This window comes from Loxodonta africana, chromosome 12 (genome assembly GCF_030014295.1).
Source record: "Loxodonta africana isolate mLoxAfr1 chromosome 12, mLoxAfr1.hap2, whole genome shotgun sequence".
In the NCBI taxonomy this organism is placed as follows: domain Eukaryota; kingdom Metazoa; phylum Chordata; class Mammalia; order Proboscidea; family Elephantidae; genus Loxodonta; species Loxodonta africana.
The window spans coordinates 79,099,009-79,113,899 of NC_087353.1; the positions used below are offsets into that span (position 1 = coordinate 79,099,009).

The following is a 14,891-nucleotide window of genomic DNA, read 5'->3' on the forward strand; positions in this document are numbered from 1 at the left end:
AAAAACAAAGCCCATTGCCATTGAGTCGAATCCGACTCTTAGAGACCCTATAGGACAGAGTAGAACTACCCCACAGAGTTTCCAAGGCTGTAATCTTTACGGAGGGGCCCTGGTAGTGCAGTGGTTAAGAGCTTGGCTGCTAACCAAAAGGTTGGCAGTTCAAATCCATCAGCTACTCCTTGGAAACCCTATGGGGCAGTTCAACCCTGTAGGACAGGGTCGCCATGAGTCGGAACCCACTCGACAGTAACAAGTAATCTTCATGGAGCAGACTGTCACACATCTTTCTCCTGTGGAGTGCCTGGTGGTTTCAAACCACTGACCTTTCCATTAGCAGTTGGGCACTATAACGACTTCAGTCTCCCCATCTATGCTTTTTTGTACTTGTTTCCCCCTTCCCCAGCCTGCAGCATCTATGAGAGCGTAGCAAATTCAACCTCTTTGAAGGTTGGGGCTGTTTCCTTATTTAAAATACTTGTTGCTTGTCGTTGAGTTGATTCTGACTTATGGCAATCCCATATGTTAAAGAGTAGAACTGCTCAATCTGATTTTCTTGGCTGTAATCTTAACAGAAGCAGATCTCCAGGCCTATCTTCTGCTGTACTGCTGGGTAGGTTCAAGTGCCAACATTTAGGTTAGCAGCAGAGTGCAAAATGTTTGTGCAACCTAGGGACCTTATTTATAGGATTACTAATACCTGCCTTATTGGCTTATGGTGAGGATTAAATTAGGAAATGCATGTAAATGGGTAGCACAGTGCCCAGTGCAAAGTAAGTGCTTGATAAATTGTGTCTATAATTATTATTATTAACAATAACAAAAGTAACCAACATGGAGAATGACAAAGGGTTTGGAATCTTCAGCCATGGTCCCTGGTTGTCTAGCCTTGGTTTCCTTCTATAGGCAGTACCCAGAAGTCCCTTGAGCTTTTGCCCTCTGTTTTTATCCAGAGTGAGCCCTGGTGGCACAGTCGTTAAGAGCTCGGCTGCTAACCAAAATGTCCCATGCAGTTCAAGTCCACCAGCCACTCACTGGAAACCCTGTGGGGCAGTTCTACTCTGTCCTATAGGGTTGCTATGAATCAGAACTGACTGGATGGCAACAAGTTTTTCTATCCAGAGAATGGAGAATAACCAAAATTTTCTCTCGGCCTCTCCTACCCTCTTTCCTAAAGTAGAATATTCATTCACATTCTCTTGGCTCAGACATGAACTTCCACCACAGAGAACCTGCAGACGGTTAACCCCATTTCACTGTCCGTTGCCTCATAGGAATCACCCTCTTCGGACATTGTCTCACATTTTACAAAACTCTGCTCTAGGGAAAGGCTTTGAAATTTGCACTGAAACAGGATTAATAAGGCTTGATTGAGTCCAAAGGCTGAGAGGAAAGAAGTTTTCCTTATTTTATAATTTCAAATGTTAATATCCAAGATCTTGAATAAAGGGTATTAGAATGGGAAGGCAGACTCAAGATAATGCCTACGCAAAAGAGAAAATGGAGACAGTGAAAGAAAGGGAAAGGAAAGAAATGTGTCCCGTGGTTACTGTTCTGTCTCTGAGCCCAGTTTTCCAGCCTGGCTATTAATTCTATGAGCTACCTCAAAGTTCTTTTCCTGTGTGAGCTATCCCAAACTCCTGTTTTTGCTTATATTAGCTAAAGTCAGGTTCTATGGCTTGCAACTCAGTAACCCCTACTGATTCATAACTAGAGAGAGACTGGCTGTTAAGACTGAGAAGAAAATAAGTAAGATACAAAGAGAAGGAAAGAAGATGGACAAAGTGGCTGGATCCCACAACTGTCTCAGACCTTGGAAGATTCTAGTCCTGATGGTGGCACAGTGGTTAAGAATTCAGCTGCTAACCAAAAGGCTGGCGGTTCAAATCTCCCAGTCACTCCATGGGAACCCTGCGGGGCAGCTCTACTCTGTCCTATAGGGTCATTATAAGTTGGAATCAAATCGATAGCAATTGATTTAAAAATAAAACTCCACCACATTTTGTTAACACATACCATGTTTCTTGTAACTCAGGCGGTAACTGTTATTTATTTATTTGTATTTGTCAGGACTCTTTCCATTGCAAGTAGCAGAGAGATAACGAATTAGTTGGAGCAAAAAAAGTTCAGAGATAGACCTTGCTTCTGGCATGGCTGGATTTGGAGGCTCAAACAGGTACCTGATTCTCCATCTTTCAGCCATGCTTTCTTCTGTGTTTGCTTCATCCTCAGCGTGTTCCCTCATGATGACAGAGATGCCCATTGGGAGCTTTCGGCTTATTTTGTACTAGTTCATCATCTCAGAAGAAAAAGAGCTTCTCTTTTCCACTAGTTCCAGCAAAAGCCCCACAGACATCAATTCGTACTTGAAAGATTTGAGCTACCCTCAATCACTGAAGTATGACTGGAAAACAATTGTCCAGGCTTGGTCATATACCCACTCTTGAATCAGGCTCAGCTTACACAAACCACATGGAGAACAAATGAGGGGAAACTATTTCTGCAAATACAGTAGAGATTGCTAGCTGCCGTCCATAACTGTTCCCCAGTTCTTCCCTGGTAAGAAAACTCCCATGTTTTCGCCAGGCATAAGGCCACCAAGAATCAAGACTAAATTTCTAAGGATCTCCTGAAGCTAGAAAGCCAGGTGGTAAAGTTCTGACCAACTGGATATAAAAAACCCAAAACCCACTGCCATTGAGTCGATTCCAACTCATAGCAGGGAAGTAAATGTGAGCAACTTTCAGGACATATCCTCAAAGGGATATGGCATGGTTTTTCCTTCTTTTTCTTCCTTCCTGATGGTCAGAATGTGGACATGAGAGTTGGGGATGAATAAGTATCTTAGACTATGTAGTGACCTTAAACTGGAGGAAACACATGGTAGAGCAACAAGATAGAAGGAGTCTGGGTCTCTAGCATTGTGAAGCTTCCATATCAGCCCTTGATCAACTTTTCTGGACCTATATCTCATTTCAGTGACCATTATTTGACAACCACATAACCCAACATGATCCAACCTGATATTCTAAAAGGAAAATCACGGTGCTACTACGAAAAGATGGACCTGGGCAGAGGGTACAGGCCAGGCATGTCCACTGTCTCACTCCCTGAAAAATCCTACCCACAATCATGGTTATTACTCTGAATGGAAATTTGAAGAGGAAAAGCTGACTGGCTTGGATGCATCTGAAATGCCCAGGAATTTCAGAGTTTATGGATTCCAAGATGAAAAAAAAAAAATCATGCTAAACACAGAATTATCAAAAATAATTGCATACACATGTATTCATAAAAAAAATTGCCCATCAGAGTGAATTACTCCATGTTTAACCTTGTAATTTTAACAATGAAGTGCAGAAACAGTAGGGCCACAATGTGAAAATTGCTGAAAGTATGTTAGAGCTTCTTTCAACATTGGTTTGACATTTTTATTAATAATTCGAATGAGGAATTAATTAATGAATAATCAAACATGGAGATGACATGATGCCAAGAATGGTTCCTGCACTGGATACCAGAGTTACGGAAACACAGAATTCCACAACATCAGAACCCCAAGAGATTTTAGAGGTTACCTAATTACAAACTCAAGGAGCCCTGGTGTTGTAGCGGTTAAGCACTTGGCTGCTAACCAAATGTCAGCGGTTCGAACCCACCAGTCTGCTCTGTGGGAGCCAGATGCGGCCGTCTGCCTCCATAAAGATTTACAGCCTTGGAAACCCTGTAGGGGCAGTTCTACTCTGTCCTATAGGGTGGTTATGAGTCACGACTGACTCAACGGCAACAGGTTTGGTTTTGGAATCCTAACTCCCCATTTCACAAGTGAAGAAACTAAGGCTTAGAGAAGTCAACCCACTTGCCCGAGGTACGTCTGGAATCAAGAGTAAAGCTGAGATTCAATCTTGCTACTTTTTTTTTTTTTAAAAAACAAATGAAAGGTACATCATGACTCAAGATTCAAATAGACATAAAAAAAAAAAAACTGGAGCAGTGAGCTGATGAGACAAGATGAAATTTAATCAGGTCAAATGTGTAAGGACCTATGTGCTGGGTCCAAAAAGCACAATATGGGGTAGATGTGTCTTAATCAGTAGCACTTGTAAGAAACACTTGGAGATATTACTTGGCTGCAAGCTGAAGATGTCAGAAGTGTGATGTAGCTACAAAAAAAAAAAAAAAAAAAAGATAATGGGGTCTTAGGTGGAATCACTAGAAATAGAATTTTTAGAAGGGAGGAGATAGTCCTGTTGAACTTTTTGACCTACACTTGGAATTCCTTATTCAGACTCAGGTGCCAGACTTTAGAAGAGAAATAGACAGATGAGTTCACACCAGCGAGAGTAACCTAGGATGGTATCGCGTCATGGCAAGGAGAAGTGAGGGAGCTGCAAAGCACTGTAATTAAGAGCTGGAGTCTTGGAGTCAGACTTCCTGGGTCTAGTTCCAGCGTTGCTAATTACTGAATGTGTATTCTCGAAACCTTAATTTCACTGTCAGTAAATTAAGAATTGTAATAGCACCTATCTCTGAAGATAAACGAGGCAGTGCATGGCAAGTGATTAGCACATGACTGGCACAAAACAGCACTCAATTAAAAAAAATTTTTTTTTTTACTGTTAGAATTAAGGAAGTGAAGTGATGTGGGGATCAATGGGGATAATGGTAACAATCTCATAGGGTTGTGGGGAATATTAAATGAGTTAACACTGCCAAGTGCTTGGCACCAAGTTGGTAGCTATTATTATTATCTGCAGTGATGGCATTGGTTTAAGGTTTCTAGGAATGGGACTGGTTTGGGGTCAAAATATTTGGTGGCTTGAGCTAAGAGCCACAGAGTTTGATCAGGTTATACCCTGAATAAGGGTGCTAAGGTTTGTGTGCGTGTGTGTGTGTGTGTGTGTGTGTGTGTGTGTGTGTGTGGTGGGGGAGGACGAGGTGTTGCAAACTGTTAAAGTTTGACTTCTTACTGAGGTTGGCAGTTTGAACCCACTCGGAGGTACCTTGGAAGAAAGGTCTGGAGATCTATTTCCGAAAGGTCATAGCCTTGAAAACCCTAGGGAGCACAGTTCTCCTCCGCAACATATGGGGTAAGATTGGACTCCACACCAACTGCTTTTTTTTTGTTTGATTGGTTGGTTTTCACTTTTTTTTTTTTTGGTGTGTGGAAACCCTGGTGGTGTAGTGGTTAAGAGCTACCGCTGATAACCAAAAGTTTGGCAGTTCAAATCCACCAGGTGCTCTTGGAAATCCTATGGGGCAGTTCTACTCTGTCCTATAGGGTCACTATGAGTAGGAATCTACTCCATGGCAACAGGTTTTTGTGTGTGTCTGTGCGTGTGTGTGGTGGGGGGAGTTGATGATGGTGGTCATTCAGACATTTTATGGGGGTACTCACTTGGAGAACATCTGGGCACCATGATTTGGCATTGTTGTGGAGGGGTAACTCCGCTGAGTTCTTGGCCACGGCCACCTAGCCCTGTTCTGAGCAAGGTTCTGACCACGTGGTCTAAGTGGTCATTCAGGGCACTACTGGGGATGGTCACTCAAGCCTGTTCTGGGCATGGTCATTAAGGACTGTCGTGTGGGCACTCACTTAGGGACCACTCAGGGTGGAATTGCTTCTGAATAAGCTCTCAGCTGCTAGTGCCGTTTCCTCCTCCTAGTGCCACTGCGTGAGGAGCCCGCGGCATCTTGGACCTTACCAACGCCTTGGGACGGGGACAGTTTCCCCGGAAGTAGTCCGCCGCTAGGGGGCGGCCGCTAAGAGAGGAATCTGATGCGCCCAAGCCAGCTCTTCTGGGGCTCGCTCTCCCGCCCGTTCTCAACAAGATGCGGGGTGACAGGTGGGGTGCGTGTTTCACGGGTGTGAGACTGAGCGAGCTGCCCGGGCGTGAGTCAGCGAGAGGGAGGTGGGGTGTCGCTAAGGAGCTCGATGAATAGTCACGGAATCTCACGCTCGGCACCTTCACTCATCCGTCTAGAATGGGTCCTAGTCCCGCGCGTGTGCGTACACTGCACGATGTCCGATTTTGGGGTGTGTGTCTGTTTGGCGGCAGAGCTGGGGCAGGGGGAGCGTTCCTATAGGTGTTTTTATGCCCAGGTTAGGAGATTTCCTCCCTCTCCTCGCCCCTGGCGGGTGTAGGGGTGTGTCCGGTCAGGGTGCGTGTGTGTGTGTGTGTGTATGTGTGTGTGTGTGGTCTGCGCTCAGAGTATTTGTCTGTCTGGATATGGGCGCGATCTCGACCTGGGTTCCCACCCTGGGTGTTGGGAGACCAGTGTGATGAGGGTGTCCAGCCTCCTGACAGAGTAAATGCCTTTTGACACTCTCCCTTCAACACCCCCAGATGTCCAGGGTTCCTCAGGGAGTCGCCTGCGTGAGGAGGGCCTGGGAATGGTGTGTCCCTGGGAGAAGTAAGAGAGTGGGGGAGCATGGGCGGGCCAGGTCCCCGGGCGCGGCGCGGGCTCGGGGGACCCGCGCGGCTGACGTCAGGCGACTCCTTAAATAGAGCCGGCAGCGCGCTCTGCTCGGCATTTCCCGAGGAGCCAGAACCCTGCCGGCGCCAGCGCCACCGTCCGGTCCGCCGCCAGCCCGCACCTCCGCGCCGCCAGCAGGCGTTCTGTGCGCTGCGCTCCAAGGATCCGGAATGGGGCTTCGGGAGCTAGGCGCGCTCCAAATCCGGCGCCCATAAGAGCCGAGGAGCGCCAGGAGCCGCCCTGCTGCCCGGAGCCCCGGCGCCTCAGACGAGGGAATGTTGGAAGCGCCGCCGCCTGTTCTCGGAGAAACCGCCGCCCGTGGGATCCCCGGGTATGGTGCGCGCCCGGGCCACCAGCGCCTGGAGAAGACGGCGCCCCCTTCGCCCGACCCGCGCGTCCCGGGCCGCGCCGCCTGAGCCTCTCGGAGGCCGCAGGGCCAAAGCCGCTCCGCCGCCGGTGCCCCCTCGGAAACCATGACCCCCGGCGCGCGCCCATGGAGCCATGGCCTATAGGGTCCTGGGCCGTGCGGGGCCACCTCAGCCGCGGAGGGCGCGCAGGCTGCTCTTTGCCTTCACGCTTTCGCTCTCCTGCACTTACCTGTGTTATAGCCTCTTGTGCTGCTGCGACGACCTCAGACAGAGCCGACTCATCGGCGCGCCTAGCTGCCTCCGCGGCCCCAGCACCGGCGGCCAGAAACTTCTCCAGAAGTCCCGCCCCTGTGATCCTCCGGGGCCGACGCCCAGCGAGCCCGGCGCTCCCAGCGCGCCAGCCGCCGCGGTGCCCGCCCCTCGCCTCTCCGGTTCCAACCACTCTGGCTCACCGAAGCCGGGCACGAAGCGGCTGCCCCAAGCGCTCATTGTGGGCGTGAAAAAAGGGGGCACCCGGGCCGTGCTGGAGTTTATTCGGGTGCACCCTGACGTGCGGGCCTTGGGCACTGAGCCCCATTTCTTCGACAGGAACTACGGCCGCGGGTTGGACTGGTACAGGTAAGAAGGAGGGAGCCCCACTTCACGCGCCCGGGCTCCGGTGGGCTCATCCTTGGAGCCATCTCCTGTGCTTTCTCCTCCCTTTAACCCAGCTCGTTGTGTGGGTTCAGGCTGACATTGGGGACTCGAGCAGAAGGGTTTATCCTGAACTTCACAGTGATTACCTAGGCGGGGCACGCGGTTTCTTGAATTGCAGAGGCGCCCCCTGTTGTCTCTGGAGCCGCCAGGATGGAGATCTCCAGCAAACCTCATGGTGAGGCTAGGAGGCTGGTTCTGTATCCAGTTTTTGGGGTGCAGCAGGGTGTCCAAGGAAGAGGCAGGCCAGTACAGCCCTCTCCTGACTCGCTGCAGATCTTTCCTGGTCCCTGGTTTCTGAAGGGCCCTGAGAAAGGGAAAGGCAGGCCAGAGCCCCCTTGCGGCAGGGCTCCGCGCTTGGGCGAGGCCCCCATCATTCCGGATGAGTGAGAGGCAGCCTGAGGTCTCTGGATGAATAGGCGCCTTCTTTCAAGTCTCATTCTCAGCTCCGCTTATCTGGCTGAGACTCTCAGTCACTCTGACCCTGGGCCAGTCGTCTTGGAGTGGTGGGGAAAAAAAAAAAAAAAAACCTGCGTTCCAGTCTTGGCAATTTCCCTAAACTCTCAAGCCTTGACTTTCTCATCCACACCGTGGTTAGGATAGCAGTCCTTGCCCTGTCTGCCTCCCAGGGCCTTTCTAAAGTGCTTTAAAAGTGTACAAATGACACTTTGACTTGGTCAATGCTTTTAAACCAATAGCCAGAATGTAGACTTGGGAATACTGGGGGACCTCGGAAAAAGGCTGGCCAGGATCCTGGGGCAGCCAGTCAGTAGTAGGTTGTCCTTTCCTTCATGGGATAGCCGGAGATGAGAGCTATCCAGACTGATGGTGTTTGGGGACAAACTGAAGCTTCTGTAACATGACAGTCTCCTCTGTTCGGTACCCACCAGCTGCCCAAGCACTGTCTGGTGCTGAAGTATCCAATTCACCCACATATGGTTGGTTCAGGGCGTCTCTGGGTGTGGGATGGTGTATGGGCTCTCCACAGCACATTCACTTGACCCCTTGAAGACTTTCTAGAAGTGTCTGTATAGTAATGGAACTGGGGAGGGGCAACGTGTTAGCTGACTCAGTAGCCAAGGCTAATTTTTATAAAAGTGAACCCTTCAGGCAGTAAGAAGGTCATAAGCATACTGGGCAAAAGACAACTTCATTAGAAGGAAGACTCCTGTGATGGGCTCGTAATAGGGGGCCCTGGATTTGTAAGAAGGGGGGGCCACATGGCCAACTTGTCCCCATTGCCAATTAGCCCTGGTCTGCAGTGGTCATGGTTGTGGGGACAAGGGGTGTGGCAGGTACCATCCTCAGGAAACACACACATAATCTTTCTCCACTGGAGCCCAGTAGGGGAGTTGGCCTGTGGGTGGCCTCAGCACCATTCTGTCTGGTTAATGGGGTTGGGTGGCATAGGGTGGCAGGTCTGGCTCAGTGCCAATGCCGATGGCCATTGGTGCTTTCCAAGTGCTGACCTGCAGGCCTCCCATCCGGGTATTTGAGGACACTATCTGAGCTAGACCCCGGGAGGATGCGGCAAGTGCATTGGACAGCAGAACCTGGAGAAGGCCGGCCACGGTCACACTGTAATGCATGCCAGGGTTTCCTCGATGGAAAATCTGAAGATCATTACACAATCCTTTGCCAATGTGAAGTGCCTTTTAAGTGTAAAATTGCAAAATTCCGAGCATCTGGCTTTTGGATATATAACCCTGTAATAAGTACCTGTCCTCTGAGCCCAGATTCTCCTCTCTCTCTCTCCTCCCTCCACCACCCTCCAACATATCCCAGGCTTCCTTCCTGGAGCCCGTGTCATTCAGGGATGGCTGCTTTTTATTTTTAACCTTGGCATATGTGATTCTAAGCCAGCTTAGCTGTGAACCTTAGAGATGGGAGCCGTGCCTTCTTCTCCTTCCTCTTCTTTTTTTTTGCACATTTGGATTCTGCTAAAATTCTCAGCTGAGTCTTGGTAGGTTTTATTTAACATCAAGCACGCTGACAGCTCCACTTCTCTCTCCACTCCCCTCCTTCTCTGAGTATGAGTTGCCCTCCCATTCCTGCCCTGTATTTCTGAAGTAATGCTTAGCCTGGAGGTCTGGGTACTGGTCCTTCCATTCCCACCAGCTCCATGGATGGCTGGGAGCCTACAGCGTCAGGAGGGTCTGTATGGTGTGTACTTCTTTCAGTTGCAAGTGCACAGTCCAGAGTCAAGGATCTCAGTGTGGATTGCCATTTCTGCACATGGTAGTGCTGCCCCATTTGGATGCTATTTTCATAGTGTCCAGAACATTTCTCTGTATGTGTTTTATCCTTTTGATCACACAAGTAATATGCATTAATTGGAGAAATGGTGGGGAATTCTAGAAACCTAATGTCCATGTTCTCACTTGATTTCTAAATTCCATGAGGTAGGTAGGGCAGATGACACTATATTCCTTCCCGTGCCCATTGTCCTTGTCACTTCCTGGATGTGAAAACTGCAGTCCCCAAAAAGAGAGCATCTGGAATGGGGCCAGGAGACAAGTTGATGACATTTAGGACCTGAGTCACTGGTATACACTCTCCCACAAAGATACACACACACACACACACACACACACTGTGTGTGCACGTATGCATGTCCAACCAAGATCTTTAACCACGGCTACGCACAGCATGCACCATAAAGCCAATGCCTGCCAGGTGGACATGGCTGTAGCACCCTTGCACCGATGTGGTGGGGTGTGCTTTCCAAGGGTGGAGTTGCAGGCAGTGCATCTCATTGTGGTTTGCCCACATTAAGCCTCTGCAGATAACTTCCTGGGTCAGGAAGCCCAAATCCAGATGGAGAATGTTAAAATCAAAATGCTTTGCCATCAATCCACCACGAAGCTTCTTTCTGTGTATTGTGGTTGTTTTTAGCTGCTGCCGAGTCGGCTCCTGAGTCATGGCGACCCCATGCACAATGAAACAAATCACTGCCCAGCCCTGCCCCATCCCCATGATTGGTTAAAGATCAGACTGCTGTGATTCATAGGGTTTTTATTGGCTGATTTTTGGAAGTAGGTCACCAGGCCTTTCTTCCTAGTCTGAGTCCGGAAGCTCCATTGAAACCTGATCAGTATCATAGCAACGCACAAGCCTCCACTGACAGACGGGTTGGTGGCTGTGCATGAGATGCACTGGCAGGGAATGGAATCCAGACCTCTTGCATGGAAGGTGAGAATTCTACCACGGGACCACCAATAACTTCCTTTCTGTGGGTAAATGGAGATAAACCAGGAGGTGACACATGGTGCCTAAAGGCAGGGAGGCACATGCAACAGCATGGCCGGAGAGACCAGAAGCCAGAATACGTACCTTGCTTACCCCCCTGACCCCCAGAGCTCCTTCTGGGAACCAGCCCAACTCTAGCTACCCTGTGAGAGCCTGGTTTCTTGTGGTGGGACCCCTCCCATGTGATATTTTTCCGTGAGCTAATGCTTACCTCATTTTGCATCTGGCCTGGGTTCCCCTCTCCAGATATTCTCCCCAAGCTGGGCCTGCAGGGTAGAATGGGCGAGCTGCTTGGATAGGTAGGCAAATTGGCACCAGAGTAGGACCTGCTGTCAGAAGACCACAGGTAGCCACCTAGATGCTGTGCGATTTGGAGCAAAGTGGTCTTCCTGAGTCTGGACTTCCCCGTCATAGGATGAGACCTGTAGTAACTATCATCGAAGTTTGTTTTGAAGAATGAATAAAACACTGTATGAAAGTACCTGAACAATTATATGGTATATAAAGATAAAGCACTCATGTTCCTACTATTGTCACTAAAAAAAAAAAAAAAATCTGACTCATGGTGACCCCATGTGTGTCAGTAGAACTGTGCTCCATAGGGTTTTCAATGGCTGATTTTTCACCAGTAGATTGCCAGGCCTTTCTTCCAAGGCACTTCTGGATAGACTCGAACCTCCCACCTTCTGGTTAGCAGCCAATCACGTTAATAACGAGTCCTTTGTACCACCCAGGACCCATTATTACTGCTACTGCTTCACCAACAACACGTCTGTTACTACCATTTGTACTATTAGTATTGTAACTACCAGTTCGAGCCCTGGTACCGTTGCCAAATGGGATGAGAATTAATAAATTGCTGGAAGGCTAGTTTTATGATAGACTAGAAAGGGTCCTGACTTTGAGTTCTAGCTTCAACTCTGCCATTAACTTGATTTTCTTTTTCATTTTCTCTCCTTCCTTCTTTTCTTCCTTCCTTCCTCTCTTTTACATTGATAAAAGTCAGCTTCACTTTTTCTGGAAGTCAGTTTTGTCACCTTTAAAATGGGAACGATACCTGCCCCAACTTACAGTCTTGTGAAAATCAAGACATCCTATGTGAAAACGCTTCTCAAGTTGTGAGGTTATATTTGGGACGTTGTTGTTTTACCAAGGTTTGGATGTGAGACAGACTATTTAGCATCTTCATTTTTTTTTTTTTTTAAGAGAGATAAGCTGTGCCATGTCCAGTAGCCGTTCGAGTCTTAGGGGAAGCTGAGTTTTGTCTAAAATGTTCTTGATTTTTTTTGCCTTGAGGGTCGGGGTGGGGGGCCGCAAAGAGAAAGGGAATCTTCTCTAAATGTGTTGAAATGCCAACCGGAGACAGCTGATACGTGATAATTGACTCTGTGCTCTGGTGTCAAAATCCTGATAGTCGAGCCTCTTCTATAAATTTAGACTCCGTTTCACAGCTCTGGTTATTTATTTGCTCAGCATCGATGATGTTGTTAAGAATGAGAAACAAAGAGGACACAGTCTTTGCCCCGGAGGCAACAGTAAGTAAAAAGGAGAATAAAGGGCATGGAACAATCTATTGCATTAGCCAGCTTGTTTCCATCAAGCACTCAAATTCTAATAGCAAAGCCAGACTCTAGAAAGGCAAACTTTAGCCTGAAATAAAACCAAAGGCAAGAGGCGAAGCACTTTTTGCAGAAAGTGTTTAATGCAAAAAGCTTTACTATTTCTTAACAAACCTCACCAACATATGAAACAGGCTGACCTATGCTCCTTGGGCGTGCACAGGTGTGTGTGTGTGTGCGCGTGTGCGCGCACCCCCACGCCTGCCCTCCCATGCACAATTACAGTGTCTGTGCAGACGTGTCTCTATAAAGAGTATTCCTCCCTGGGTCCAGGAGGATGTCACACACTGATGACATGAAATCACTGAGTCCGTAAATCTACCGTCCGTTCTGTAGCTCCCTGTCAACCTCGCAGCTCACCGGAGATATAATAGTTAGGTCTAGAACATGTACAGTTCTTGTCAGGCACCAAGGAACATTCAGGACCGGCGAGCAGAACTGTCATCGCTCAAGGAGACTCTCTGAAGATCTGACTTTGCTTCCCCCTGGAGTCTAGAAGGAGGGTGGGAGAGTTGGGAATGAAGAAGGGCTTTCCCCAAAGCCTTTGGTGTGTGGATATTTAAGAGGCAAAGACCCCTGACACCTCCAGTGATTTTCAGCTGGGACACCTTGCTAAGGCTGTACTGGGTGCCCAAATCTGAAAATATCCCTTATCATAGACTCCAGGAAGCCTTTTTTTTCCCACATTTTAACATCTTTGAAATTAGGACGTGTCTTCTGCTTATGGTGTCTTAGATTCAATGAGATCTGATACTTCCAAATTTGTTAGAAGCCCCCTCCCTCCCGAAATGCCCTCTGACCTGGCTTCCTCACCCCATCCCAAGACCCCTGGATCTTCCAAAGAGCAAGCGACCCAATGGTTTATGCCTGATGCAGCAGGGAGCCCCTTCTTCTGACTGGTCAAGGAGCAATAGCCATCTTAGGGTTTTAAATCTTACCTGTGTCACCCTAAAAACTTCTGTCCTGAAATGAGGGAAAGTGGCTGATACCCACCAGGAGGTAACAAGATGCCAGGGTGGGTGAGTTCTTCATGGGGGCACATTACAAGGGTCCCTAACAGGTTCAAGACGGAATCAATGCCCAACAGGTGCTCTTAACCTGCATGCCCAGTAAGGTTCTGGTGTGCAGGACTGTAGAACCATTTTCTTCCCTTAGAAGTTCATGAGTCACTCCGGAATGATTGAGTGACAGGGTGGGTGGGGAGGGGCGGACTCACAGCTCCCTATTGATCTGGAGCCACTGGAGGGCTTGGAGTGGAGGCCCGGGCTCAGCAGCAGAAAAAGTGGGCAGAGAAACACGTGGGCTGTGAGTCAGACTGCAGGGGTCTGAAAGGTCACACGGCCAACCTAAACCTGTGGGACTCCCCATCTCCTCCAGAGCTAACCCCGAGGTGGGTTAATCCATTTATTTGTCAAACGCCTACCCTTGGCCAGGCTCCGTGCCAGGCTGCTGTGGGCTGGCTCTGCTGCCACTTGGTTCTCCTAATGGGCTGTGCTGATGGGCTGAAGTGCTCTGTAGTCCACGGGCAGCTTGACGAGGTGGGTAAAAGCCACCAGCGAGTGGAAATAACTTAGCATTTCAGAGGTAATTGCTGCCTGTCAACCCGTACAGCTGGGCTGTTGGTCCAATGCTGCAGTCACAGAGGCTTTCTCAGCAGGACGCAGCAGGAGGGCGACAGGCAGAGGGGTTACTGGGCATGTGCCTCCAGGGCACATGGCCAGAGGCACCGGTTGGGTGGTCTGGGCTTGAGCATCACGTGGATTTCCCAGGCACAGGTCAATTGGGCGAGCATTCCCAAGCTTTTGGAATCAATGGAAGTAATAGTGTTTCCACCTTAGTGCCCACGGCCACCAGCTCCTGTGAGCAGTCGCTCGTCCAGTAAGAGAACTAGCAGTATCTGCTCCTGGGCCTCTCACTGCCATCTTCGGAGCAGAAGGAGGGCATAGCTCTCACATTGCTGATACTAGCTGCTGTCTAGTCGATTCTGACTCATGGCGACCCCACGTGTTACAGAGTAGAACTGCTCCATAGGGCTTTCTTGGCTGTAATCTTTACAAAAGGAGATCACCAGGACTTTGTTCCCTGGTGCGCTGGGTGGGTTTCAACCTCTAAACTTTGAGTTAGCAGCCAATTGCAAACTGCTTGAGCCACCCAGGCTCCTCCCGCATTCTTAGGGGACAGCATTTCCCAGGCTTCAGACTGTCATGTACCATCTTTGTGATGTTTGCCAAATCCTGGCACTACCTCTGCTTTTATTAATTTTTTTCTCTAAGTTAAAAAACAAAAAAAAAAAACCTAACTCATTGCCATCGTGTCGATTCCCACTCATAGCGACCCTATAGGACAGAGTAGAACTGCCCCATAGGGTTTCCAAGGCTGTAAATCTTTATAGAAGCAGACTGCCACAGCTCTCTCCCAAGGGGCAACAGGTGGGTTTGAACCGCTGACCTTTTGATTAGTAGCCAAGAGCTTAACCACTGCATCACCA

At 48.8% G+C, this 14,891-nt stretch overlaps 1 protein-coding gene across 1 annotated transcript in view; it reads left to right on the plus strand.

Moving 5' to 3' along the window:
* Nucleotides 1-6,975: 6,975 nt before the first annotated feature.
* Nucleotides 6,976-14,891, plus strand: part of HS3ST2 (heparan sulfate-glucosamine 3-sulfotransferase 2) — a 132,793-nt gene continuing 124,877 nt past the window's right edge. Inside the window, exon 1 of the mRNA XM_003418815.3 lies at nucleotides 6,976-7,460. Within this exon, the coding sequence (XP_003418863.1) occupies nucleotides 6,976-7,460 (485 nt within the window). The remainder of the gene's footprint in view (nucleotides 7,461-14,891) is intronic.